A 24,064-nucleotide genomic window follows, 5' to 3' on the forward strand; every position below is an offset into this window, starting at 1 on the left:
GTCTGATTGATCCCTAAGTATTAATACAGTACAGCACAGCAAAAACTGCTGGCCAGAACGAAAAGTACTACGCCTCCCTGAACCGAAGCATATATTATTCACCATGAGTTAATTCGGTCATATATCTAAACCGCCGTCTCTTTCGTGACATTCTCGCTAGCTCACATCCTACATGTTATATAACATATGTGTTAACTGGCCGCTCACTTCTTTGAGCCACCATTTCGACGTCTGCGAACCTTGTTCTCACAAGGGGTTGTAGTAGCAGGTGACAAAGAAGTCTCAATAGTGATAATACCCGCCGTTATTCCAGCACTGGAGGCTGTCTTTCTGCCGTTGCCATTTCTCTTGCTCGAAGTTGGAGCAGTCTCATCCACCGACTTGGAAGATTTCGTCGCGGTCGCAGTCGTTTCGTACTTGGAGGAGGCTATGGCGGTCCTTGAAATCTCCGTCGTGACAGTAGCGAATGAAGTGGTCACACCAGCAGTGGCACTGGCTACGGAACCAGACGCGCTACTGCTTGCATCGCCGGATCCCAGGTTGTCGGCAGCGGGTATGACCACTCCGGTTCTGACCTCTGCATCTTGGAGTTCTTGGCCTTTGTTTGGTGGCCCACTGAAGGTGCCAGCTGAGCATGAATCCTTTATGCCGTCACACTTAGTCTCCCATACCTTACAGTTCTTGGCTCCAGTTGGCGGAACAGAGTCGTAGCATGTCTGTGATTGGTTGTAACACTCTTCGCTTACTTTCCAGCAGCTGTCTTCCGTGCTGTAGTCGGCAACTTCAACACCACACCAGTTGGCCTCTTTGATGAGACAGTTGTCAGGGACCAGTGTCGCGCCGTTTACAGAAGTAATGTTGGGGAAATCGCTTTGGACTGAGAATGCAGGGCTAGCGGAAACATCATAAACGCTTGGCCCCGGCATCGGGTATGGGAAGACGGGTTTATTGATATTGAAGCTCACGCTAGCGTCGCCTTCTTTGACATAACCAGGAATTGAGACACTGTAATCTGCCGGTACATCCAATATCGCTTACCGCTACCTTGCACTTGGACCTGCGCGCAGCCGGTATATAATTGAGGATCGCCGATGTTGGCATTTTGCAGGGCAAGAAGCTCGGGTCTGAACAGATAATTGCCCGAAGGCAGGCCGTTGGGGATCTGCACACTGATTATACCACCTGCGTCGATGAGTTTCTCGGTACACCACTTGCTAGTGGATTCATCGTAACCCTCTTCGAAAATTTTGAACCAACCCGGCCCAGCGGCGGCAGTACTCGAAACATCCATAACCTGCTTCGCATAGAATGCGCAGGGACCTTTGTGTGAAGGATCAAGGGCGCCTTCATGCTCAAGATTAGCCCACATACGCCATTCGAAGCTGAGCTTGGCCCCTGCAGTAGCAGGGCACGTGAAAGCCACTGCTGTTCCGCCCATCAAACCTGTATCTCAATGTTAGCATCTGCGGAAAGCAATACCTGCGGGCAGTCTGAATAAAGGAGGAGGCGAAAAACAACGTTTACAGTTATATAACAATGCAGAATAATTGACATACCACAAGCCATGTCATCGCCGGACAAGCTAGGAACGGGATAACTGCTGTTCTGCGCGTTCATGTTCATACGAACGCAGGTTCCATCACCCTGGGTGACATCGTCGATATAGATTGTCGTGAAGGTAGTATGTGTAGCAACAAGTGGAGCGCTAATGCTCATGAGAAATGTAAGTAAATACTTCATATTGTATTAAATGTCGTGCAGAATAAGCAACAGAAGCAGGTGTTGAAAGGAAGTTGTGGTCGTTGGGCTCAACGAATGGGTTCAAGAATTGCTCGTTTCTCCCGATAATCGGCTAGAGACGAAGCAATTTATGATAGAGAATGAGTGATATGTCCTAAAGGAAGGAGGTAGCTGAACCAACACAGACGACTAGGTTTGAAAGTCTTCCTGGACTTAAAAACGAACAGCAAATGAATGATGTACTTGTGAAGAGAGAATGTGACTGAAATGCAACTCAGATGCAAAGATAAATAAAAGAGCAAAGATGTAGCCCAGTCAAAACGAGGCACACAACAAAAGCAAAGTGATATTGGTAGAAGACATCACATTGTTGATATATCACAAGATGATGGACTAGAAGGATTATTAAACACATCCTTCAGCCAAGGAATGCCCCTGACTTGGAAAATTAGGTCTTGGCCCTGTGGCTACACCGCGCGGAGCGTCATTCTATACTAGTATCACGATTCGACGGCCAACCAGACCAACGCCAAGCTTTGGCAGTTTATAGTGTCGATTTACTGCACAGTTGCCGAAAGAAGCAACTTGGAGGCCTGGAAAGCGGAGAACTGGTATTAACAGCAGGAGACATGCATGCAGTAGGTCTATGGGGAGACCTAGACGCTGCAAAATATACATGGTCAGGAGAATAGCAGAGCCTCCGGTACAGGTCTCCGAATATGAGGAGGAAAATTACACGATTACCCGGTTTGTGATGGCGCAAAGCGCAAATGCCGGTTCTCATCCACGACTAGAGGTGTTGGTTGAGTGCTGGTTTCTGTATTTCCCCAATCCTCAAGGATCCGATCAATCTATTGGTGAGATTTTTCTTTCTTTGGTAGGCGCCACTGCTAGTTGGATGTTTCCGCGTTTCGGACTGGGGGCGATCTGATCTCTTTTATTTTCGTCTGATGGCTGGTCTTGACAGCTCGGCAGTGAGTAGAGGGGATGACACCCTGCCAAATTGTAGTAGTTTTCGGCAATTGCAGCAATGCTAGGTTCAGAGGTAGGCTCCGATTGGTACATTTACACAGACACGAAAAATACAGTATTGTAGGGTTGGTGATCGGTAGTCGTTGATCCAACTTCATTGAGTTTGCGAGTTGAATGATTGGCTCACGAATCAACGAACGGGCGTTTCTCAGTTGCAAGGGGCTTGCTCTCCCATGCACGTCATTCCGGCCTCTTTTGTACAAACTGTTACTGCATATTTGGCGCTGCATCGTCAAGTTTCTGGGGGCAGCTTGGTCCCTAATGGGCGGTCGCAATAGAGCGTGTGATGGGTTTCGAGCCAAAGGAACAGTTCAACGCGTATGGAGCACTGCTCTACAACTTCCGCGAATGTGTAGGTACCTAGACTCATACGATTCTTGACCATAGGTGAGAACTATGCTCGATCCTCCCATCCAGTTGCTTTCCCCATTTTGCTGAGTGAATTTATATCGGTCCCAGGCTAGTCTAGGTCGCAACGCCCCCTTTTCAAACCGGCCCACTTGGCTATTCGAAGGCAACCACAACCGCAACATACGCATGTAGTCGCTCACGCATGATCCAGTCGTCGCTACCAAAGCCCATAGTCGCATGAGTTGTGGCCATCACGACCCGCGTGGCGATGACCCAGCGGGTGTGGTTTATGTAGTTATTGACTTTCCGCTCGGCAGATGCACACTACCCGCTGAGATGCCCGGGTTGCCTCATACTATCATGGAACATTTGTGAAGCATCACGAGCAAGAAGCATCTAGTTCAAGTCAAGGAGAGTGGAGAAGTCTTTTTGTACCTAAGCCACAAGGGCAAACACTGTTGTAACCCCTTTTCTGGCCAACTGAACATTAAACATGTCTTCCACTTCCATTCAATGCCATGAGAATACACCGCTCTATGCAAACGTGCTAGACCCGCACTTTCCTTTCGTTGCCCCCTTTTTTGTACATATTATGGTACATGTGATGGTGTCATAATCTTCGTGGGTATATATTCTTTACTCGTTGATCTTGGCAAGAATCCTAATTACGCAGGGTCAGCATCAGTGGTCATCCTGAAGGCTAAAACAGTCAAACTAGGATAGAGACGTACTCGCTGTCGCGGAAGAGTTGGTACTCATCCTCGCCAACCTTGACGGGAGAACCACCGAACTGAGGGATGAGAACTCTGTCACCGGCGGCGACACCCATTGGCAGGCGCGAACCATCCTTGGTGACGCCACCGGGTCCAACAGCGAGAACCTTGGCCTCGTTGAGCTCCTTCACACTCGACTCGGGCAAGAAGATACCGCTGGCGGTCTTAGTATCGGCCTTGATGCGCTGGACAAGGACACGGTCCAGAAGGGGAACGAGGGACTTGATGGATCGGATAGCGGTGGCCTAAGGTTGCATCACGTGTCAGTAGGTAGTCATGCCAATGAGTGAACTCAGAGTAGGAGCGAACGCGAGAGAGCTAAGTTGGCGCAAGCGCGTAAAGGAGTCACAAACAAAATCACTGGTTGTGCATTGATGGAAAGGAAGATGTGCATCAATGATACTCACCATTTTGAATGAAGTGAAGCGTTTCGGTGATTAGATATGGTGTATTGTCAAAGGTTGTAGGATAATTAGCAAAAGATGTCAATGAAGTTTGTCTTAATGAAGCTATCACGAATTACTTCTGGAAAGCCGTCGAAGAACCAACAAGAAGCTTTGATGGGCCCCGAACTTTTTTTGCGGCAGTTTTTCCGATGCCGAAGCCGAGGAACTCCAGCGCTTGCTTAGCGCACTGGTCACCTAGCACTAGGCTTAGAACGCAATCTTTCAGGCCCCAAATGACCTTTATAGGGGAATGAATGCTGCTATGTTCGGCAATCCGCGAAGTTGAATTGTGCTCACAACAGGGTCGCCGACTGAAACATACCCTTAAAAATTCTGGGTCTAAATAGGTATCTCTCATATACACACTTGTTTGTGAAGCTGAGGTCGTCAAAGTAGTGGAGGCGCGATTGGTTCCGTCCGGCTACCAGGCGCGTCCGCCGCTCAGAATCGATGTCAAACTGGGCCAATCAAACTAATCTGCTAGGATTATATCGCGGTGATCTTTCATATATGAGCATAATCGTTGAAATTTATGCATTGGGATTTTATGCTAGACTAGTATTGATCTGTTGAATCTGCGCACCACAGAGAATGGCCTCCCAAGGAGTTTCCCGAATACTGTCCATCATAAACAGATCTGGAATATCTGAATGGCGAGGTGGCAGTGCTAGAATCACCTTTGGTGAGGTTCATTGCATAACGTAGATGATGTAAATCATCTGTGGAATAACACGACATGGGACATCATTGCGAAGTCTACTGACAAAGGAGAGAATAAAGATAAATTACTCTTATTATCCCATCTGATAGTAAACCTAGTTCTATGTTTGAAAATGACTTCTATCGCTGTGAACGCTTCCAAATGCACCTTCCACACAACTCCATATCCCGAAATAACCCGACTTGTTCCTTCTTCAGGCCATATCTAACTATCCAGAAACGGCAAGCGCTACTTCGCCTGGGCCGGAGGCTCTAGGATGTGGGTGTGATCAGGAGCTGGGTCGACCTTACCCGGCGCATCTTGCCTACAGATGACGGTATCAGAAACCCAAGGCTCGTCGAGTATCTCCTGCATGGTGGCGCGCTTGCGGGGATCGATTGTAAGCATCCGCCCGATGATATGCCTGCTCTCTCTGGGTAGCAATCGCAGCAGACGCCAAGGACCTCTAATCACTTCTTTCACTGCTGCTCCGTCCTTGCCCGGAGCTGATGGTGCTTCCTTTCCAGTGACCGCCGGTGACTCCTTCCCAGGAGCCTGTGGAGCTTCGGCACCTCCGGCGTTCTGCGGTTTTGCGTCAGTTTCAGAGAACATATCCCGTTGTGGTATGTTTGTCAAGTCAGTTGCCGATCGTGCCGGAGCGATCAGTTTCTTGGGATCATGGCCAGGTGTCGGTTCAGCTGCGAAGAGCTTGTACGAGTTGTCCGTCAGACGAGGCACCTTCCACGGAAACCTTCGTAGCGACATGCAGCAGAATATTATCGCTAATGACCAGATGTCGACAGCCTGGGGGTCGTACTTGCGTTCGTCGTAAACTTCTGGAGCCAGATACGGATCTGAGCCAACAATGCCTGTTACGTGTCAATACGTTATCCCGACAAGCACTTCTCATGAGACCCACCAGTTGCTGGGACGATTCCTCCCTCAAACGGATACTTGAACACATGAGCGCTACCAAAATCAATGATCTTCATAATGCCGTGCTCGCTGACGACAACATTGTCCAACTTTAAGTCGCGATGCGCTAACCCCATGCTGTGGAGATATGTGACGCCATTGAGAATCTGAAGGAAGCAGCACGCGACTTCGGGTTTCGACATCTTCCCAGTCATAACAATGGCGAAGAGGTCAAAAGGAGCATACTCCATCACTTCGTACCATTTCCCTTTCTCCGAAACAATATCCAAGGTCTCGATAATATTACCGTGATGCAAGGCCGACCCAACACAAAATTCGGCGGTCAATTTCTTGACGTACTCCTTTTCAGACTCATAAGTATGTCTTGGGCGGAACTCCTTGACAGCAAAAACAGTGTTGTCCTCGTGCCTCTTCATAAGTTTTACTGAACCCCCAGCGCCAGAACCCAGAACCCTTCCAATTTTTCCATACTTGGAAGTCAAGCCATGGTCCTCTGCAAAAGGGACTTGATGTGCTGATCTGGCACTCGATTGAACCGCTGATTTCGGTTCGTTGACAACCGGGAACTCGGACTTTTTTGCCTTGTGGCTACTTCCAACCTTGAAAAACCTCTTGAGATCAGACATTGATGCATTGCGACTGTGTGTAGTAGACTCCGTGCCGGTATGGTGAAGATCATGTGTGCTTTTATTCAGCACTCCAAGGAAGCCCGAGTGACGTTTTTCCGGCTTGTCGGGTCTGACCAAACTGGTGGTGGATGAACTGGGTGAAGAACGTCCCTTTTTCCTCGAAAACACGAACCGAGAATCAATATTGGCAGCGCTCCGAGTTGGCGGTGCCCGCTTGCTGGCAGCATAGGGGTCGTTGGCATCTCCTGCGGGTGTGAATGGGCGAGAGTAGTACTGAGAAGCGGTCTTCCTAGTTGGGCTGGATTCTCTGGACACAGGAACCGAGTGTCCACCTGGCCCAATGCTGAACATGCCCCTCCTATGCGACGAGCCGGCGTCACGCTCTTCTTGGTTGCTGGATCTTTGTGAGATATGGTCGTATGAGGAGGGCCGGTGAGGCAGAGCAATTCTAGGCGAGGCATGGTCTGATCCTTGGCCAGAGGCTTGAGGCGTAATGGCAGAGACATCCACCCCGCCATCTGACTGAGCGTTTACAGGCTTCAGACGACTGCCGGACGCGCCATCGGCTCCGGTTGTGCCGGAAGGGGTCAGAGGAGGTGACACTACATCAGATGTAGCATGCATCCTAGGGGACTGTCGCCCGGTCGGAGTGTGGCTTTGCTGGGGAGTAGCATGGACGGAGCTGTCATGAGACGGAACTCTTGAAGCCGGAAGCGAGAAGGGCTGGAAAGAGAAGCTCTGCATTCGTTGCTCCTGCAGATTTGTGTCGGCCAAGGATTGGGACAAAGCTCTCAGTTGTTCAGGTGTGACGTTTGAAGGGGCATCTTTGGTAGGCTCGATCCTTGATCGACGGCCGTCTTCGGCATCAAACTCCTCAACCTTTGATGCAAATCGAACAGCCGGAACGGCGGCCGCAGGGGCTTTTGGATTCATGTCAGAATGAGCAGTGGGCTGGCTGGAGGCACCTGGAGGTCATGGGCACGGATAGTCAGCATATGCAAACAAAGAAAGTAAGCGGAAGCAATGCAATGCATCGGTCCATGACGTGCACTGCCCGTTGAGCCGGTGGTGGGGTTGAGTGCACACAAAGAAGGGATTGGAGATCTGAGAGCACTGTACGTGAGCTGTGGCTTTATCTTACCTCTCGACGCCTCCTGTTGGCGAAACTCTGAGCCTTCCATGCTAGTATCGCATCGATGTATTGCTATGATGGCACGGGCGGCGAGTGAGCTGTGATGGTAGTAGCGATGGGACTGGATATTGTGCTGGAGGAAGATTTGCAAATGAATGGAGAAGAAAAAAGGACGATGCTATGATGCCGCCAAACGTCCAAGAGAAGACCTCAGCGAAAAGGCGCCAGACTCAACTGCTCCGAGTCTCTGACCCCATCTCGATGGTGGGGCAACTGGCATGCGCGATGAAAGAATTGGAAAGCTACGAGAGGTACCGACGCGGTACGGTCGAAACCCGCAAGAACCGCCCTGCTTTTCGCCGTCTTCCAAGCTTGAATCAGGTACTCGGCTGTCCCTTCCAGTGCTCGGCATGAGCGATCGCTCGGCTTGATTACAGGGATTACTCTGTCTTGCGGGAATCAATCTTCACGAAAGGTGGGGCATCCTTGTGCAAGTCCGCACCTCTGCTGGGCATCCATTTAGGTAAGCTTTTGGAACTTCGACAATCGACTTCAGTCTCCTCGGTTGCTATTCTCCGTGAGATGGTGGCGGCACTTTTGCAACAATGATGGGCTGCCTGGATCCTTTGCTTGGACACCCGATATGACCACCAACCTGGTATCTTTCCAGCACTTCAAGATCGTATCCAAGAAGCTACAGCATCCAACGAACTTTGCAGTCGAACCGAGTGGGGGAATGATGATCTCAGTCAGTCCACTTGGCTCCGGAACTCTCTACAGGTCACGTACAGTACACCACATTTTCGCAAAAGCTCCAGTTCTCCGGATTTTTAAGCCTTACTCTCTCTGTGTTCCTCTGAGCTATAGTACCACGTTGTATTAATTGCGATTTTGACAAGGAGCCACACTGCATCGAAAATGTTTCTACAACCTCGAAGATCAATGTTCAGATGCGGTAAGCACAACCGACCTGGAGGCTTTTCCGCCCTCACAATAAACAAATGCCAATGCGTGCGTTTTGACTTTGACTCATGAAAGCCGGGTATGCAACGACAGTCCGCTTCTGCGACAGATTTTGGCCACCCTCTTCCCCGGGATGCCTTTTTCGGTTCGGGTCAAATGTAATCTCCAGCACACTCGCCGTCGTCCTATCCATGACAACTAGTAGCCCTCTGCCCTATCAATGAGGCGACTGCTAGACTTTTTCTCAAGCCCTGTCTTCTGTTACCTCTGCGGCATGCATCTTGCTAGGACATGTGCTGGAATGGGCTTACTTGGCAGGGTCCAACGAGGCACCCGGCAGACCCGGATAGCCGGGTTAGCATTCTCCAAGACTAATTTTCTAATTCATAGCCACATGCAAATCAACCACTGTGAGTCAGCTGCTGGCGGCGCTTGCTCGGTGCATCGTGACCCACTTATCCAGGAAGAAAACTTTTTGCTGTTTATACTCTCGCCCAATGACGTTTGTGTTTGCATCTTTCAGCATCCTTCCACATTATAGCGTCAAAAGACACGAATAATGATCCCGAACGATTGTGCGACTGGAATCAATGCCTGGTATTGCCGCTCTAGATCCCCGTCACAACGCTTATACGGTAAAATCTAACAATACGACCCCACATATTTGCCCTTCTGAAGCCTGCATCTAACCTTAGTGGGTCGAACAACTGGGGCGTTGTGCATATCGCAGTCTCGAACCAAGCGGATCCGGTATTCTACGACAGTGCTTGCGTAACAACTCTTGAGCTCTGTGTGCATGGGCTTTATCCTACTTGTTCTGTGCATGCGTATAGATCAACAGGAGAGCGCCGTGGCATTATGTCGTCATCCAAGTGTTGATGTTTGTATACCTCGAACATATCTCAGTTTCACACACTGAGCTCACATCCGGCCGGAGCGGATTTAGTGCGATACAAAAGCTGGACTCGTATGTAGTCAGCCCTAGCACTCTAAGCATATGTTCTAGATCTGATCCATTTCTTTAGCGGTTATCATAGCTGTCACCCAGAGAGCTCTTGTTGACAGCACTTGGTGATGTCACGTCTAATATCACTTATGATATCTTTCAGCGTGGAAGTCACTTCTCGTCTCACAATGAATGCCAGTAATGCAGTTACGTAGGCATATGACAACGAACAGTGCCAATTTGTTGACATCAAAGTGGCACAGAGTGTACAGGGTACAGCAGAACTAGGACGTATCAAGTCCTTATTCTGTTGTTCTGCTAGTTGTCGAGCTCTCATCCCTGAGCTCAGCCATACGTATACGTCACAAACAACTAGGTCGGTCCACTTACCGTGCCGACGGTAGGGACAGTCTTCGAAGAAAGCATGAGCGGTCCGTATTTTACTAGTTAGTCTCTCAAGCCATCTTTGCATGTTTTTCGTATTCGGACTACTGTCCCTTATCTGAATGCTAGAGTAAGACAATGAAGTCGGTTTGAGACTGGCATGTACATGATTTGATAGGAATGAAAAGATATGTGAGTGGCTGTCTGATAGAGATATTGCAAACCCCATTCCTTTGAAATTATACAATTCAACGGGCCGCGGTCTTTTGGTGCGGTGGTGGTGGTCGGTGCGTTTGGTGGTGTTGGTAGATTTATATACACTCGCAAGCGAGCCAACAACGTCCGGAAACGGCGATTATGAAACAATGGCTGTCTACCGCACATGGTGAGATCAAAGAATTTCATCGCAATAAGTAACAACACAAATATATCCTAGCCACAGTTTGTTGTCACCGTGAAGATTATACCGAATACTATAAGTACGCGGTTTTGCAGTTGACCAATCCAGAGCAATGCGCAGTGACCTCAAATTACATCCCGTTGTACAATACCTAACATGGATAGATTTGGATGGGCTGTGGAGCAACAACGTCATATATTGGAGGAGACAGGTCGATCAGCCCGCGATGAGCTCAGACACGAGATTGGGTCCTTGAGGCAACAGCTCATGCACGCCGGTATCCGCGAAGAGTTCCTCTCAAAATCTGTGGACAGGCATCGTGTTACCGAGATTGATCTCATGCGGCAGCTTGTTGACGCTGAATCGCAATTATTGCAAGCCCGTGCCAACACAGCGGCGCTGGAAGACGAATGGATGCTTGAGCAGCAAAGGCTATTTCAGCAGCTCCAAACCCCTGAGAAAGTTAGAAATAGAGAGGACGAACCGTATCGTGAGGATCAAGATGAGTGGATGATAGAACAACAACGACGGTACCACCTGCTACAAAGCAGAAAGGAATCTGCATTGGTTGATTCGCCCGGAGCTGATGAATCCGTGTACTCACCGTGTGTTCTGCAAGACCCTCCACCATCATACCATGAGCATTTCGACAATACTCGCCTTGATTACGATCAGGTCGAGCCCACCGCCCACCACGAGCGGATAAGACAACCTTCACGGCAGATTGCACAAGTTCATTTCGCGGATCCCCTGGAAATTCTGCTCAATCCGTCACCGCCATCAATGCCGAAGGTGAAGAAGAAACAAGAAGCAAAACGGCAGATTATAGGCCTCTGTAGAAGGCGTATCAATAGAACAGCAGTGTGAGTAGTTTCCAAGCCGTGTGGCCAAGCTTCATTCTCCTGCAGTTCTGACTGACAACTGCCACAGTGGTTTCCTGGCATTGACATTGACTTGATTATACGATAAAAGTTCATTTAGTTCTTGTTGTTGATCCGAACGACTGATACGGAAGGTCTTGATTAGAACAATTCAGGCAAGCACCAGCAACTCGACCTTGTTCTTTTGTTGGCCCCAAAAGACAACGGACATGCAATTATTGGTATCGAAGGTAGAATAAATCATTGACGTGAGCTGTTTCTAGCATTCTTTGAATTTGACTTGGTATCTCCGGACGTGCAAGCATAATGTAAGGCCATGTAAGAGTGGCAGTAATAGATTTGAACCAAGAACAATGCAGCAAAAGCCCTAACCATTGGGTATGTGGTCTCACCGCTGAGGGACTGACAGGTTGAGCTGCCATATTCTTATCATGTTAGACTGAATGGAGGAAAAGCTAGTTTTCTGACAATAAAAATTGGCATTCCCTTCCTCTGTTGAGAAACTCTATGGGGCTACATAATCATAGGTCTTCTTTCAAATGAACCGACTGAGTGGTTCTGGTTGGCCGGGAGTGAAGTAAGAACATCTAGAGATGCGACATAAATTGATGTTGCCAAAACGAGTCGCTTTACTTACGTTAAACGTATTTCATTTCGAGAATATATAGAGGAATCTTTATCTGCATAATGCATCTGACGTAGTATTTCCTCAGGGGGTTGGATCTCACCTCCCACAAAACAGGATCACGCCATCATTCCCAGTCATTACGAACTTGGTGTACCTGCAGATCGAATGGACACGCCAAGGCAGGATATACTATATTCTGTAGCATCATATCTAGTATCCGTACACACGTGGAATGCGGAGTCGAAATCCCCCTTCCCCGCCATATTTTCAAAGTTACGGATCTGTCAAGGATACCTCGGAGGATCAATGTTCAGAGTTAGACGCCTATGGCAAGATCGATGTATGTATCTTTGTCTGGTTCTGGAGTCTGGGATGTTCCAAACGCATACAAGCACTTTCGGTCGTCATTTCAGTCGACTTGACTGGACTTCAGGGCATTATCCTGACGGTATTATTCAGTTCACCATGGAAGTTGCCTGCTTTCAACGTCGCATGCACTAATAATTTGCCATGAACAAATGGCGACAAGTGCAAGCCCGTACGTACAACCTACGTAATGCGTTGAACATCGGACCTTGGAAGGAAGACAACTGCAACAAACCGTTCCATGACTGGCCAGTGAATACGATGAGATTTCGGCCCGATACTAACCGGCCGCTCAAGTGATGCAGCTTCCAAAGATTGAGCGCCAGATGAGCCACAGGATTGCTTGCTACAAGTTTCAACAAGAAGCAACTGATTAATCGCTATGCTGAGTGGTATGTTTGCTCTGATATGTCCGCCGGGGCGTACAAGGATTCAACATAAAGCATTTGGTTGATATACTTCCAGGACGGATCTCCAAAAGTGGCGTTCGGATCCGACGACTTGATACTGTTTATCGTTATCGGTAAATAACACAGGCAGGTACTCAAAGCATTTTCATTTTCTGGATACTGTCTTCCGAGTTACATGAAACGAACGATTAGAGGTGCTGTTCTAAGACATGAAATCAATTGCTTATGTCCGAAACTCGTCATGACGTTCTGCAGTGTCGAAGTGATTCAATTGCAATGGCGCAATTCGGGATTAATTCATGAGTTCCGGGATCCGAAAGATATGTCCGTCAAGGATACCGGGGCTGTTCAACGGAATAGGCAAGTGGCCTCAGCGCTTTCAGGAAGTTTTCGTAACGTAGCGATGCTTTACAGTTATCATCTCCGTAAAGTTGCGATTCGGTTACATTGGTGTTTCAACCAATGATTTTGAGCCTAGAGCACGTAATACAAGGTCATATACACAACATCTCCCTGTTAGTTGCCAAAGTTGCCAGCTATGTTTTCTCGGCGTGCTCTTATCTGTGGATATTCCCAGTTCATGACATTTGACGTCGCACATGCCATGGGAACTGAGCATTGTATCAAGACTGACACCTGCCAAGGTGGGCAGCCGGTAGTTCGACACTGCCATTATGACGAACCAAGACCGTTTCGACCTAGCTCCATTAGGATCTCTTCTAGTGATCGGGATGTCAGCAACTTTACCTAGAGAAAGAGAAGAGTAGAGATGCCCTTAGTTATATAATAAGAATAATATGTTTCAATTAAGTCTTCCCCTTCGATATATCGGAATCTCTACTTTAAAATTTCCTGGTTGTTCTTTAGTATGTTCCTCTTTTTGCAGCTTTACCAACACGTCCAAGCATAACCGAGGTCGGCGAGCATACATTAAGAGCCCGACAAGGTACGAAAAGCGGAGAGGGATCCACGCAGATACCGCTTCCTCACGAAACGCTCAACACATCAGCCACGTTGAACAAGAGAACCTTAGTATCAGATCATACAATGTGCAACCTCACTTGCCCAGCAGTCCTCCCTCCCACTCCTCCATCTTCAGACTCTGGAATCCAACACAACGACAAGATGAACCAATTCGATGAGCTTGTCAACGTCCTTAGAGATGCCCTTGGCGAATCTAGCGGTCTGACGTCCGACGATGTAGACGTCGACGTTCTCAGTGACTCCATGGCCAGATACATATCCGATGATGCCGAATGGGCCAAATATGCCCTTCCTGATGCCAGTAGAGGCTACACCCGAAATCTAGTCGACGAAGGCAACGGGAAAAGTAACCTCGTAGGCTCAGCCCGATGCCCATCCTATTTGCTGAGGACTCCCGAATTGTTGCTGACATGAACCCTATTCAGCTTGTCCTTGTATGGACGCCAGGCAAAGGCAGCCCGATCCACGACCATGGAAATGCCCATTGTCTCATGAAAATCCTTCGTGGTAGCCTCACCGAGACGCGATATGACTTCCCAGACGAATCCCAGAACAAGGAAATGGGAATGAAATCAAAGACGGTGCACGACGAAAATGCTGTCGCGTATATGGCAGACGAACTAGGTCTGCATCGAATGTCCAACGACGGCAGCGACTTCGCTGTTTCCTTGCATTGTGCGTAACTCCCTTTGCCAGTCACTTCACCCAACTGACCAACAACAGTGTACACACCACCGAACGTTGCCAAGGGTGGGTGCTGGATCTTCAATGAGAAAACAGGCAAGAGAAGCCATGTGCCCAAGTGCGGATACTACTCAGCATATGGTCGGTTGTTGAAGGGTTCGTGACAGAAGTTGGGAGTAATGAGATACGATACCACAAGATATGATTTATACCTCTCGGTGTGAAGTGGAGCGAAACCTGATGAGTCAAAGTCATCCCACCATAATCAGATTGATATGTAGTAAAATGATCTTCACTGCTTTCGAAACTGAGTCCTATCCCAAGGCTTCTTGAAGTACGGATTTGTGTAGGATTTATACTCCAGTCGATAACGTGGTGTGCAGACAGCCGCAAGGAGCTTTGACAGGAGACCAAGCTCTTCTCACATGTCATCGAGCTTCTCTGAAGGTCAGATATGCCTTGGATCTAGTAATTGATGAAGAGAAGAGGAGAAGTCGTCCATGAGCCCCAATGCGACGAACACCTCTGTCCGCCTTTGACGCTAGTCAATCACGCAATCGCCCTTGCTCACCACTGGCTCTAGAGAATAGTGGATTCCGACTTAGATAGTCAAGCCACTTTTGAAGGGACGAAGCCACTCAAGCCACATTGAGTGAAGTCACCTGAAGTCGTGACTTGCTTCTTTCAATTGTGGCGCAATTGATGCCGTCGAGTGTGCAAACGCGTCCAGGGGTTCAACGAATGCAAATATTTGGCCTCAGGGGAAATTGTTAATCAGCAGGGCTTGATTAATACGTTTTCCCCTTCTCAATGTCATCACAAGTTATTTGTCATCTCCGGTAGATTTTTGCCCATTCATCTCATTTTGACAATCTCAAATTAATTCAACAACACAGAAGCTTGAGCGACACGGAATGGTGTCCCAAAAACGAGGCCATGATCCGACAGGATCTGATGCCCGCAGCAACAAGCAGGCTCGCGTCTCTGGATCAACTGCAGCATCCATCAGCCACGATGGGACCTCAGCAAGCTCTCCAAGCTCCCAAGCACAAAATGACTCGCAATTTCCAGTATCCACTCAGATCATAGATGACGAAGAAGCTGATCTCGTCGACCTTACGCAGGACGATGAGAGCCCATCCCTTGACCTCTATGGCACACATGATGCCAAAATTGTCGGAGTTAGGTATTATGATGGTGTTGTCACGCCCCACGAGCTGGTTTTGCTCCAGCGCGAGCCGAACAACCAATATGACCGTAATGCTATTCGAGTGAACAATGTGATGGGGCAACAAATTGGCCATCTACCTCGTAATCTGGTTGCCAAGTTGGCGCCATACATTGATCAAGATCATTTTGTCCTTGAGGGAGTTCTTACAGGAGAAAAGGGCTTCTACGACTGCCCAATTCGCCTTTACTTCTATGGTTCCAGCGAGCCTAACACCCGCACGGCTCTGGAGAATAGAATTAAAGCTGATAAGCTCCTAAAGGCCACCGAAATGAAGAACAACAGGAAGGAAGCAGAAGCTCGTAGAAAGGCCATGGGCATGAAGAGCGGCACCACGACTGGTACTGGGCTTGGCAATACAGCGGAAGCTACCGTTCAGAAGGAAGAGCAAGATACCTCGTTGCAAAACTTAGTCGCTGCAAGTGAGGCCTTGGACTCGGTCCGTACGGACACATTTACTGATACCTTGGCTATCGGCGAGGACGATCTCGCGGCCATGCCAATGGCGCAACAGCCAGGGACCCTCAAATCAACGTTGCTTCCATACCAACTTCAGGTACGTCGACTACACCCCGGCTCTTTGCTGCAGGATTTGTGGCTGACAGTTTTTTCTACACAGGGTCTTGCTTGGTTGGCTGCCAAAGAGAATGTCAAGCTTCCTCCTGTCGGTTCCGACGAAGTTGTTCAGCTCTGGCAACGCAAAAACTCAACTACATATTTAAACCTTGCGTCATGCTTCGCAACATCTTCCCCTCCAAAACTAATCTCGGGTGGTATTCTGGCAGACGATATGGGTCTTGGAAAGACTCTTCAAATCATCAGTCTTATCATGTCCGAAGGTCTGGGGAATGGTCCGACGCTCATCGTTGCTCCGGTCAGCGTCCTAAGCAATTGGGAGCAGCAAATCAAATTTCATGTCAAGGAAGAGCAACAACCCCGAATTCTTGTCTACCACTCTTGTAAGCCGATGTCCGCATCGGAATTGCGAAGCCATCATGTAGTCATTACGACTTATGGTATGCTTAGTTCTGAAGCCAAAGCCAAGCAATCTTCACGGCTATTTGGAGTTGACTGGCGTCGAGTGGTCCTGGATGAGGGTCACACCATACGAAATGCCAAGGCTCAGTTAGCCCAAGCAGCCCACATGCTTAAAGCCAAGTCTCGATGGGTCCTGACGGGTACACCGATCATTAATAACGTCAAAGACTTCTATTCGTTGTTGAGGTTCCTCAAGCTTAGTGGCGGTCTTCAAGACGAAGGCTTGTTCTCACAGGTCATTGCTCGTCCGATCAAGCAGGCACACAGTAGACACCCTGACAGGATCAAAGCGGTCAATCTGCTTGGCCATCTCATGAAAGACATCTGTCTGCGTCGTAAGAAAGAAATGAAATCCGTCAATCTCAACTTACCTGCCAAGACGGAGTATATTCATAGAATCTCGTTTGACAAGACGGAGAAGACAAAATACGACGCTCTGCTGGCTGAAGCACAAGGTGCACTTGAGGAGTTTCAAAAGAAATCGAACAAAGGTCAACTTGGGAGATACACCAACGTCCTGGAGAGACTGCTCCGTCTACGACAGGTCTGCAACCACTGGACTTTGGCGAAAGAACGAGTCGGCGATCTTCTCAGCTTGTTTGACGACCAGAAAGTGGTCTCTTTGACGGAGAAGAACATCCCCATTCTTCAAAAAGCTCTTCAATTGATGATCGACAGCGGTGAGGAGTGTGCAATCTGCTTTGAGGAAATTTCTCAGCACCAACCGGTAATTACCGCATGCAAGCATGTTTTCGGAAAGCCATGCATTTCCAAGACAATTGACCTGCAGGGCAAATGCCCCTACTGTCGAGCTGAATTGACACATGAATCGTTGATCGAAACAGATGAGGCTACGGATAAAATAGAGGTGGACGATCTGTGCAAGAGTTCGAAGACAGAAGCACTTGTTAAAATTCTTCAGGCAACACTGAAGAACGAGGGTTCCAAAGTCATTATTTTCTCACAGTGGACCTCATTTCTCAACATTATCGGTCTGAGATTACAGGAAGCTGGCCTCTCTTTTGCACGTATTGATGGTAGCATGGTCAAAAAGAAGCGAGATGCCTCTATCACTTCATTGAACGAGGACCCGGATACTCGCATCCTTCTCGCGAGTCTGCAAGTCTGTAGCGTTGGGCTAAATCTTGTTGCTGCTGACACCGTCATCCTAGCTGATAGCTGTAAGTTTGCTCTCTAATTATGCTCTAGTTGTAACCCCCCCCCCCCCCCCCCCCCCCCCCCAAAAAAAAAAAAGAGAAAGCCACCGTTCTGACTATTCACAGGGTGGGCACCTGCAATTGAGGATCAAGCTGTCGACCGTGTCCATCGACTTGGCCAAACCCGGCCGACAACGGTCTGGCGCCTGGTCGTCGAGAACACGATCGAAGAGCGTGTGCTTGATGTTCAAGCCGAAAAGAGAAAGATTGTTAGCGAGGCTTTCCAAGAAAAGGCCAAAGGTGGCAAAGCCAAGGACACACGATCAATGGCGGACATCAAGAAATTGCTTTCATAGGTCGGAGAAGGAATGATTAAGCGAAGCGGTCTGGTGAGGTATGGGACATCTGCTATTGCTTCTCTACACTTGAAGTGTTATTGTTTGGTGATATTCTTTGAAGAGTGGAAGCGCAAAATAGTTTGGTCTTCGTCACAGGCTAGATTTGCGTTGTATTAAATACTGAGGCGCAAAAAAGGGGCGTCAGGAGTTCCTCAATACAAAGGACGCCGACAAAGACCTCGCGCAGATACTAGATCACCCTATGTAGATTGCTGTGTATAAAGCGGGCATCAAGATGCGTTGCTAAACATAAATTGTCAATTATATTTCTACACTCATATTTGCATTATGCCGCAGGATAACTCGAGACCTCGGAAAGAACCCGATGTCCGAATGTGGTTGAGTCGGCCTCGTTGCTTGTTTGTGAGTTCTCAATTCGGTGAGTCGGGTGAGTTTCATTCTTGACGAAGGATTACAGTTCGCTGCCTATGATGTGTTCTTCAGGGTCTCGCTTTACGCATGACTGGACAACGGTCGTAGGCGTTTCAAGTGTAAGTGGCTAAATACTGATCCAAATTTGGGGTTCAATGGAGGCTTGGGATGTACGGATCCGTACCTGATGAGCTCAAATGCAATCGAGAGGCTCGTGCTCTCTATCGCCAGATGAGATGATGATTAACTGGTTTAGTGGATCTGTTTACGCTTGTCAAGTCGTATTTGGCTTGCTGCGTCCCCTGAATACGAACGAATGCTGACCCTCAACCGCAGGACAGAGAACCCAAACAGTCATGTCTTGCGGGGACTAGTTGAGTGACTAGAAACGAGTGCATAGTTGTGGTTGTTGTTCCCTCTTTTGGCATTGCCTCATCGCCGTTGAAAACCCAAGTTAAGGTAACTAACCTGACGTTTCATCGACTTCAAGCATGGTGCATCTTGTCCCGCTGCCACCCCAGAGTCGACGCCAATCGCTTTGGGCGTCAGGGTCCAACGGCTAAGTGCTTGTAGTGTCCGTGCTTCTGCTCTGTTGTCTCCCAGGCCGCGTGAGAATCTTGCAGTCACTGGTGCCCGAGTACGGGAAAGCTTGTAAGCGGGCAGTGGCTGCATGTGTATTTATTTATTTATTCATTCATTCACTCGTTCGCTCCTCTGGATTTTGAGCGCCGGGACTGGGCACTGGACCTCGATGCTGGTGCTCGAGAGCATCGTGAGCTGTTCACTGTATGGCGATGTGCAAGCACAAGTTGTCTACTATTTATTTCTGGATTGTGATGATTTGAGGAAAGCCATATTTCTGAACAGAATCCCTGCACAGCTAGAACATATGACCAATTAGCAGCTCTGGCTCAGGAGCGACCCCTGCCGTACCTTAATGTCCCATTAGTTATCTGTGGAGCCGGCGTGCCTTGGGGCCAACTCGGAGTCGACACGCAGATGAACTGTGCCCTTGTTTGCAGTAGTTACTGCTTTGCTGAGCCTGGGTGTAGAAATGCAAAACAGAGCAAAGCAGAGCAAAGCTCAGCAAAGCAAAGCACCGACGACGACCAAACCTGAATTAGAATTAGCCGACCACGACGATCATTGACAGCTGACAGTGACTGGAGTCCCCGTGAAGCTCGAAAGCAGACCAGCCGGCAGCGACCCGACGGGCCTTGCGTACTACGCTCATGTGCTGTAGTTACTAAGTAACGTTAGTGGACAGCCCCTTTTGCAATCGGTACTCTCGTCCTCGTCCCTCAATCTGGGCGCCCACCCCCCCATGCATGTTCCCCTAAAGCCGTGCCTGACCCCATCCAATTTGCTGAAGCGCAACGCGACAGGCCAAAAAAGCTGAATGTACTGTAGTGGTCCGTCGCACAGGACATGATAGGACAGGGACAGGTAATAAGGACAACGACCAGGACTGGTTGATCCCTTCATTACTGTTCCGCCAACCCAAACCCCAAATCTCCTGTGTCTTTTCCCCCCCCTGCTGGATCATCAACCACCTCTTTTGCGTGTTGACCAGCCTTTTCGCAGTTGTTGTGAATTTTCATACATTCCCTACACCTTCACACGGTTAATTGCAGACTTCTGGTTTTTCTTCTCCTTCGGTACAGCACTGTGCTCGCGGCCGTGACTAATTGGACCCGCGACTTGCCACGACAGCACTACGGCTCGGCGACATCACATTGCGTTAACTTAGGTACGTACGTTGGAAGTAATCCTGAGCCTCGAAATTTCCGACACGAGCACCCGCAGTTGAGAAGGATTCGGACCTGATTCCATCACCATCCTCAACTTTGCACTGGGAACAGAGTGTCATTCTCCAACATCATTCGCCGACTAGTTGGGACTCGCAAGTCATACTCTTTGATCTACTCGAGCATCAGACACACCTTCCGTTTGCCTGTGTTCCTGGCCACTGCTTCCACTGCTCTGCTCAGGAGTCCTCCACTGCTCTACATGGTGCCCTCCGCTTGACGACTGCCCCGACGTCCAGCATTATCATTGCCTTGCCCTTTGAACCTGCAGCTGACCTCGAGATCCGACTGGCAGACCTCGCGCTTTCCTCCGTTCGACATCTCTCATTCATAGGTATCGAAGCGTTGTCAGACCTTCGACATGGGTAAGCACAACCTCTCATCGCCTGTCTTTCCTCAAGAAGCAACTGTTGCAAGAGGCACCGTGAACACAAATGGCAAATTCAAATTCCAACATTCACTACCGGACTCGATTCGTGCCTTCCATGGCATCGTATCGCTGTTGCTCTGTCTGACTTGATGGTCTACTTTTCGAAACGACTCAACGTCTCGTCCCGTCGTCTGACGCTTGCCGCTTCTCAACCTCATTTCGACCTCATCACCCACACTCGTTAACATACACTCCCCACGCCGGTTTTTGGTTGATCTATCACTTCTTGATCTTCCTTTTTGGTTCTTTGGAATACTCCGCCATTGTTAGGAACATCGGTTTCCCTCGCGCCATTGCCCACCTCGAGAAGATTACTAGATCTCACGAGACGAAACAAAAGAAAACAAAACAAAAATGCATACCTTTCTCAGCCACGCCAAGACACGAAACAGGAGTGTCCAATTGGACAATGTCTCCATGCAGTCGGTCGCTTCTGAGCAGCAATCGAGTCGGGGCTCGGTCTCGGCACCGGCACCAGCACCAGCAGCTCCGAGGCTCAGGTCCAACAGCGCCGCTCTTTCTCATCAGGAGAACCAGGACCCTTTCGTCCGACACTACAGAAGCATGCTTGTCGTGGATGCACCAACCATCAAGCCACTGAAGCCCATGGACTATTCTGGACTATATGACAACAATGTGCCTCCTCATTACGGTAGCTTCGTCACCCGGGCGTCTCTTGCAATATGCCCGTTGTTTCTTGGACTTGAATGATATGATCAGAATAGTGACTCTGTGCTAACTATTGTTGGTCTCTAGCTGAAGCTTCGCCCGAATTGGCCCCCAGTGCCCCAAGCACGCAGCCACTTATTGTGAACGAGAACAAGAACATTGTTCGCAGAAAGTTGACCGGCTACGTTGGTTTCGCCAACTTGCCGAACCAATGGCACCGCAAGAGTGTACGAAAGGGCTTCAACTTCAATGTCATGGTTGTCGGTACGTTTTTGCGGAGCTCAGATGTCCGGTTGCACGAATGCACAGAAACTGACCGACGACTGCAGGTGAATCTGGCCTGGGTAAATCCACCCTCGTTAACACTCTCTTCAACACCTCCCTGTACCCTCCCAAGGAGCGCAAGGGACCCAGTCTGGACATCATCCCCAAGACTGTTACCATTCAGTCCATCAGCGCAGATATCGAGGAGGCCGGCGTCCGCCTTCGCCTCACAGTCGTCGATACCCCTGGTTTTGGTGACTTTGTGAACAACGATGAGTCGTGGAGACCTATTGTCGAGAACATCGAGCAGCGATATGACGCATACTTGGATGCCGAGAACAAGGTCAACCGCATGAACATTGTTGATAACAGAATCCACGCCTGTGTCTACTTTATTCAACCCACAGGTCACTCCCTGAAGCCCCTGGACATTGAGGTCATGCGTCGTCTTCACACCAAGGTCAACTTGATCCCCGTCATCGCCAAGGCCGACACCCTGACCGACGAGGAGATTGTTGCTTTCAAGGCCAGAGTAAGCTTCTATCCATCCTACCCGCCCTGCCGACGATGCTAATTTTTCAATCTAGATCCTTAGCGACATCAAGCACCACGACATCCAGATCTTTGAGGGCCCTCGCTACGAGCTAGACGATGAGGAGACTATTGCCGAGAATAATGAGATCATGTCCAAGGTGCCTTTTGCCGTCGTCGGTGCGAACAACGAGATCACCAACGCCGATGGTCGTAAGGTCCGTGGCCGTCGTTACCCCTGGGGTGTCATCGAGGTCGACAACGAGGAGCACTGCGACTTCGTCAAGCTTCGACAAATGCTTATCCGCACGCACATGGAGGAGCTCAAGGAGCACACCAACAATGCCCTGTACGAGAACTACAGAACTGACAAGCTTACTGCTATGGGTGTTGCTCAAGACCCTAGCGTCTTCAAGGAGGTCAACCCTGCCGTCAAGCAAGAAGAGGAGCGTGCTCTACACGAGCAGAAGCTCGCCAAGATGGAGGCCGAGATGAAGATGGTCTTCCAACAAAAGGTGGCCGAGAAAGAAAGCAAGTTAAAGCAGAGCGAAGAAGAGCTCTACGCCCGGCATCGCGAGATGAAGGAGCAGCTGGAGCGGCAACGATCAGAACTCGAGGAGAAGAAGGGCAGACTCGAGAGTGGCAGGCCGATCGAGAAGGAGGGCAAGCGCAAGGGTTTCTCCCTGCGTTAGCACGTCGCATCATCGACTCGTCCTTCTCTACGACTCATGCCCCGAGCCCTAATGATTCCCACTGCCAAAACAAGCCTGTCGCGTTCTTTTCGCTTCTTGCTCTTGTCTATTCACTCTCTTGTTTTAATTATTCTCTAATACACGCGTCTGTCAGAAGATGGTCTTCAGCGAAGGCAAATCATGAGCGAACGGCGCCATCAAATCACCAACGGCATCGTAATTGGCCGACAACAAAGTCAACCTCGCGTTAGAGATCCCACGACCCTGCCACCCAGACTATGGGTGATGTGGGGGATCTGATCCGATACACTTTGCCTGGACGTTGCGAGACACTGCTCCATAGCCAGTCATGCTACCAGCTCAATCATTTTCTTTTTGTGGACATTGCAAGTTCAGCACGTTACGACAGTATACCCCGGAAACGAATGGGAGGAGCTCATGCTCGGGATGCTATTGCGAAGGATGGGGATAATGTTCGTTGGTGAAGGCGTCTTCGCGAAGGACTCGTACCAGATGCATGTATTCTAGGAGAGAACCGCCGCCCACCCAGCGGGGAAATCTCTCAACACATCTTGCCGCATGTTATGGGCTTGCACTCCGTTTTTCCTTGCATCGATCAAAATTTGATTTTCCCTTTCTGTTATTCTGTAACTCGAGACGGTGCCTTTTTTTTTTTTTCTACTCTAGGTCGTCTAAAATGATGATGGATGATTTTCTTAGACTGTACGAACGCCTGACTTTGGCCTAGGTTGACATGTTCAGGTGTGCCATATTTTCTCCGTGCAGCTCCCAAGTGATAGGATGCCATATGCAGTTAAATAGTGCACCCCTATATGTATATTACTGATGCGATCTGTGTTGTCCATCCTAACCTAGTATTTTTCTTTTTCAATCTTTGGAAAATATATGTATTGACATCTAGCGATGCGACTGCAAACCTTTTTTATTTCATTAGTGGTGTGCATCCTTCAGAAAGCAAAAGGCAAACACTCGAACGATGGAATAAAAAGATGAAATCAAATAAGAGGAGTCTTTACTAACGTACATGCTGATGTACATTACTGTACTAACACGCAAATTTTTTATACAGAA

General features: G+C 48.9%; 7 protein-coding genes across 7 annotated transcripts; 4 read left to right on the forward strand and 3 right to left on the reverse strand.

The window, feature by feature from the left end:
• Nucleotides 1-203: 203 nt before the first annotated feature.
• Nucleotides 204-1,740, reverse strand: BKA67DRAFT_529763 (glycosyl hydrolase family 61-domain-containing protein; the record flags this gene model as incomplete). The annotated part of the gene is made up of 4 exons (XM_046099126.1): nt 204-716; nt 747-1,012; nt 1,045-1,443; nt 1,557-1,740. The coding sequence occupies 4 exons, from the start codon at nt 1,738-1,740 to the stop codon at nt 204-206; spliced, it is 1,362 nt and encodes a 453-aa protein (XP_045963751.1).
• Nucleotides 1,741-3,529: 1,789 nt separating this feature from the next.
• On the reverse strand, nt 3,530-4,412 carry BKA67DRAFT_545111 (chaperonin 10-like protein). Its single transcript, XM_046101311.1, has 3 exons — nt 4,304-4,412; nt 3,855-4,141; nt 3,530-3,784 (listed from the first exon to the last, which is right to left on the reverse strand). The coding sequence occupies exons 1-3, from the start codon at nt 4,304-4,306 to the stop codon at nt 3,760-3,762; spliced, it is 315 nt and encodes a 104-aa protein (XP_045963752.1). The 5' UTR covers nt 4,307-4,412; the 3' UTR covers nt 3,530-3,759.
• Nucleotides 4,413-5,117: 705 nt separating this feature from the next.
• BKA67DRAFT_545115 (kinase-like domain-containing protein) lies at nt 5,118-8,177 on the reverse strand. The gene is made up of 3 exons (XM_046101312.1): nt 7,749-8,177; nt 5,962-7,572; nt 5,118-5,911 (listed from the first exon to the last, which is right to left on the reverse strand). The coding sequence occupies exons 1-3, from the start codon at nt 7,786-7,788 to the stop codon at nt 5,292-5,294; spliced, it is 2,271 nt and encodes a 756-aa protein (XP_045963753.1). The 5' UTR covers nt 7,789-8,177; the 3' UTR covers nt 5,118-5,291.
• A 2,275-nt stretch (nt 8,178-10,452) lies between these two features.
• On the forward strand, nt 10,453-11,605 carry BKA67DRAFT_666422 (uncharacterized protein). Its single transcript, XM_046108593.1, has 2 exons — nt 10,453-11,295; nt 11,363-11,605. The coding sequence occupies exons 1-2, from the start codon at nt 10,589-10,591 to the stop codon at nt 11,388-11,390; spliced, it is 735 nt and encodes a 244-aa protein (XP_045963754.1). The 5' UTR covers nt 10,453-10,588; the 3' UTR covers nt 11,391-11,605.
• Nucleotides 11,606-13,842: 2,237 nt separating this feature from the next.
• Nucleotides 13,843-14,549, forward strand: BKA67DRAFT_589540 (cysteine dioxygenase; the record flags this gene model as incomplete). Its single annotated transcript, XM_046104476.1, has 3 exons — nt 13,843-14,055; nt 14,127-14,376; nt 14,425-14,549. 3 exons carry the CDS (start codon nt 13,843-13,845, stop codon nt 14,547-14,549), a joined length of 588 nt encoding a protein of 195 aa, XP_045963755.1.
• Nucleotides 14,550-15,299: 750 nt separating this feature from the next.
• Nucleotides 15,300-18,164, forward strand: BKA67DRAFT_510243 (SNF2 family N-terminal domain-containing protein; the record flags this gene model as incomplete). The annotated part of the gene is made up of 3 exons (XM_046097310.1): nt 15,300-16,169; nt 16,233-17,832; nt 17,935-18,164. The coding sequence occupies 3 exons, from the start codon at nt 15,300-15,302 to the stop codon at nt 18,162-18,164; spliced, it is 2,700 nt and encodes an 899-aa protein (XP_045963756.1).
• Nucleotides 18,165-20,970: 2,806 nt separating this feature from the next.
• On the forward strand, nt 20,971-23,231 carry BKA67DRAFT_21054 (Septin-domain-containing protein). The gene is made up of 4 exons (XM_046095489.1): nt 20,971-21,468; nt 21,573-21,749; nt 21,815-22,281; nt 22,337-23,231. The coding sequence occupies exons 1-4, from the start codon at nt 21,171-21,173 to the stop codon at nt 22,970-22,972; spliced, it is 1,578 nt and encodes a 525-aa protein (XP_045963757.1). The 5' UTR covers nt 20,971-21,170; the 3' UTR covers nt 22,973-23,231.
• The last annotated feature ends 833 nt before the right edge of the window (nt 23,232-24,064 follow it).

This window comes from Truncatella angustata (assembly GCF_020726525.1).
Source record: "Truncatella angustata strain MPI-SDFR-AT-0073 chromosome Unknown BKA67scaffold_1, whole genome shotgun sequence".
Classification (NCBI taxonomy): Eukaryota; Fungi; Ascomycota; class Sordariomycetes; order Amphisphaeriales; family Sporocadaceae; genus Truncatella; species Truncatella angustata.

Excerpts from the sequence above, each read along its gene's own strand:
- BKA67DRAFT_21054 (XM_046095489.1), top strand. The coding sequence starts at position 21,171 with ATGCATACCTTTCTCAGCCACGCCAAGACACGAAACAGGAGTGTCCAA. Across the intron at positions 21,469-21,572 it reads CAATGTGCCTCCTCATTACG|CTGAAGCTTCGCCCGAATTG; the intron begins GTAGCTTCGTCA and ends GTTGGTCTCTAG. Across the intron at positions 22,282-22,336 it reads TTGTTGCTTTCAAGGCCAGA|ATCCTTAGCGACATCAAGCA; the intron begins GTAAGCTTCTAT and ends TTTTCAATCTAG.
- BKA67DRAFT_666422 (XM_046108593.1), top strand. The coding sequence starts at position 10,589 with ATGGATAGATTTGGATGGGCTGTGGAGCAACAACGTCATATATTGGAG. Across the intron at positions 11,296-11,362 it reads CGTATCAATAGAACAGCAGT|TGGTTTCCTGGCATTGACAT; the intron begins GTGAGTAGTTTC and ends CAACTGCCACAG.
- BKA67DRAFT_545111 (XM_046101311.1), bottom strand. Across the intron at positions 3,785-3,854 it reads CAACTCTTCCGCGACAGCGA|GATTCTTGCCAAGATCAACG; the intron begins GTACGTCTCTAT and ends CTGCGTAATTAG.
- BKA67DRAFT_545115 (XM_046101312.1), bottom strand. The coding sequence starts at position 7,788 with ATGGAAGGCTCAGAGTTTCGCCAACAGGAGGCGTCGAGAG. Across the intron at positions 7,573-7,748 it reads CCAACAGGAGGCGTCGAGAG|GTGCCTCCAGCCAGCCCACT; the intron begins GTAAGATAAAGC and ends CATGACCTCCAG. Across the intron at positions 5,912-5,961 it reads AGGAATCGTCCCAGCAACTG|GCATTGTTGGCTCAGATCCG; the intron begins GTGGGTCTCATG and ends GACACGTAACAG.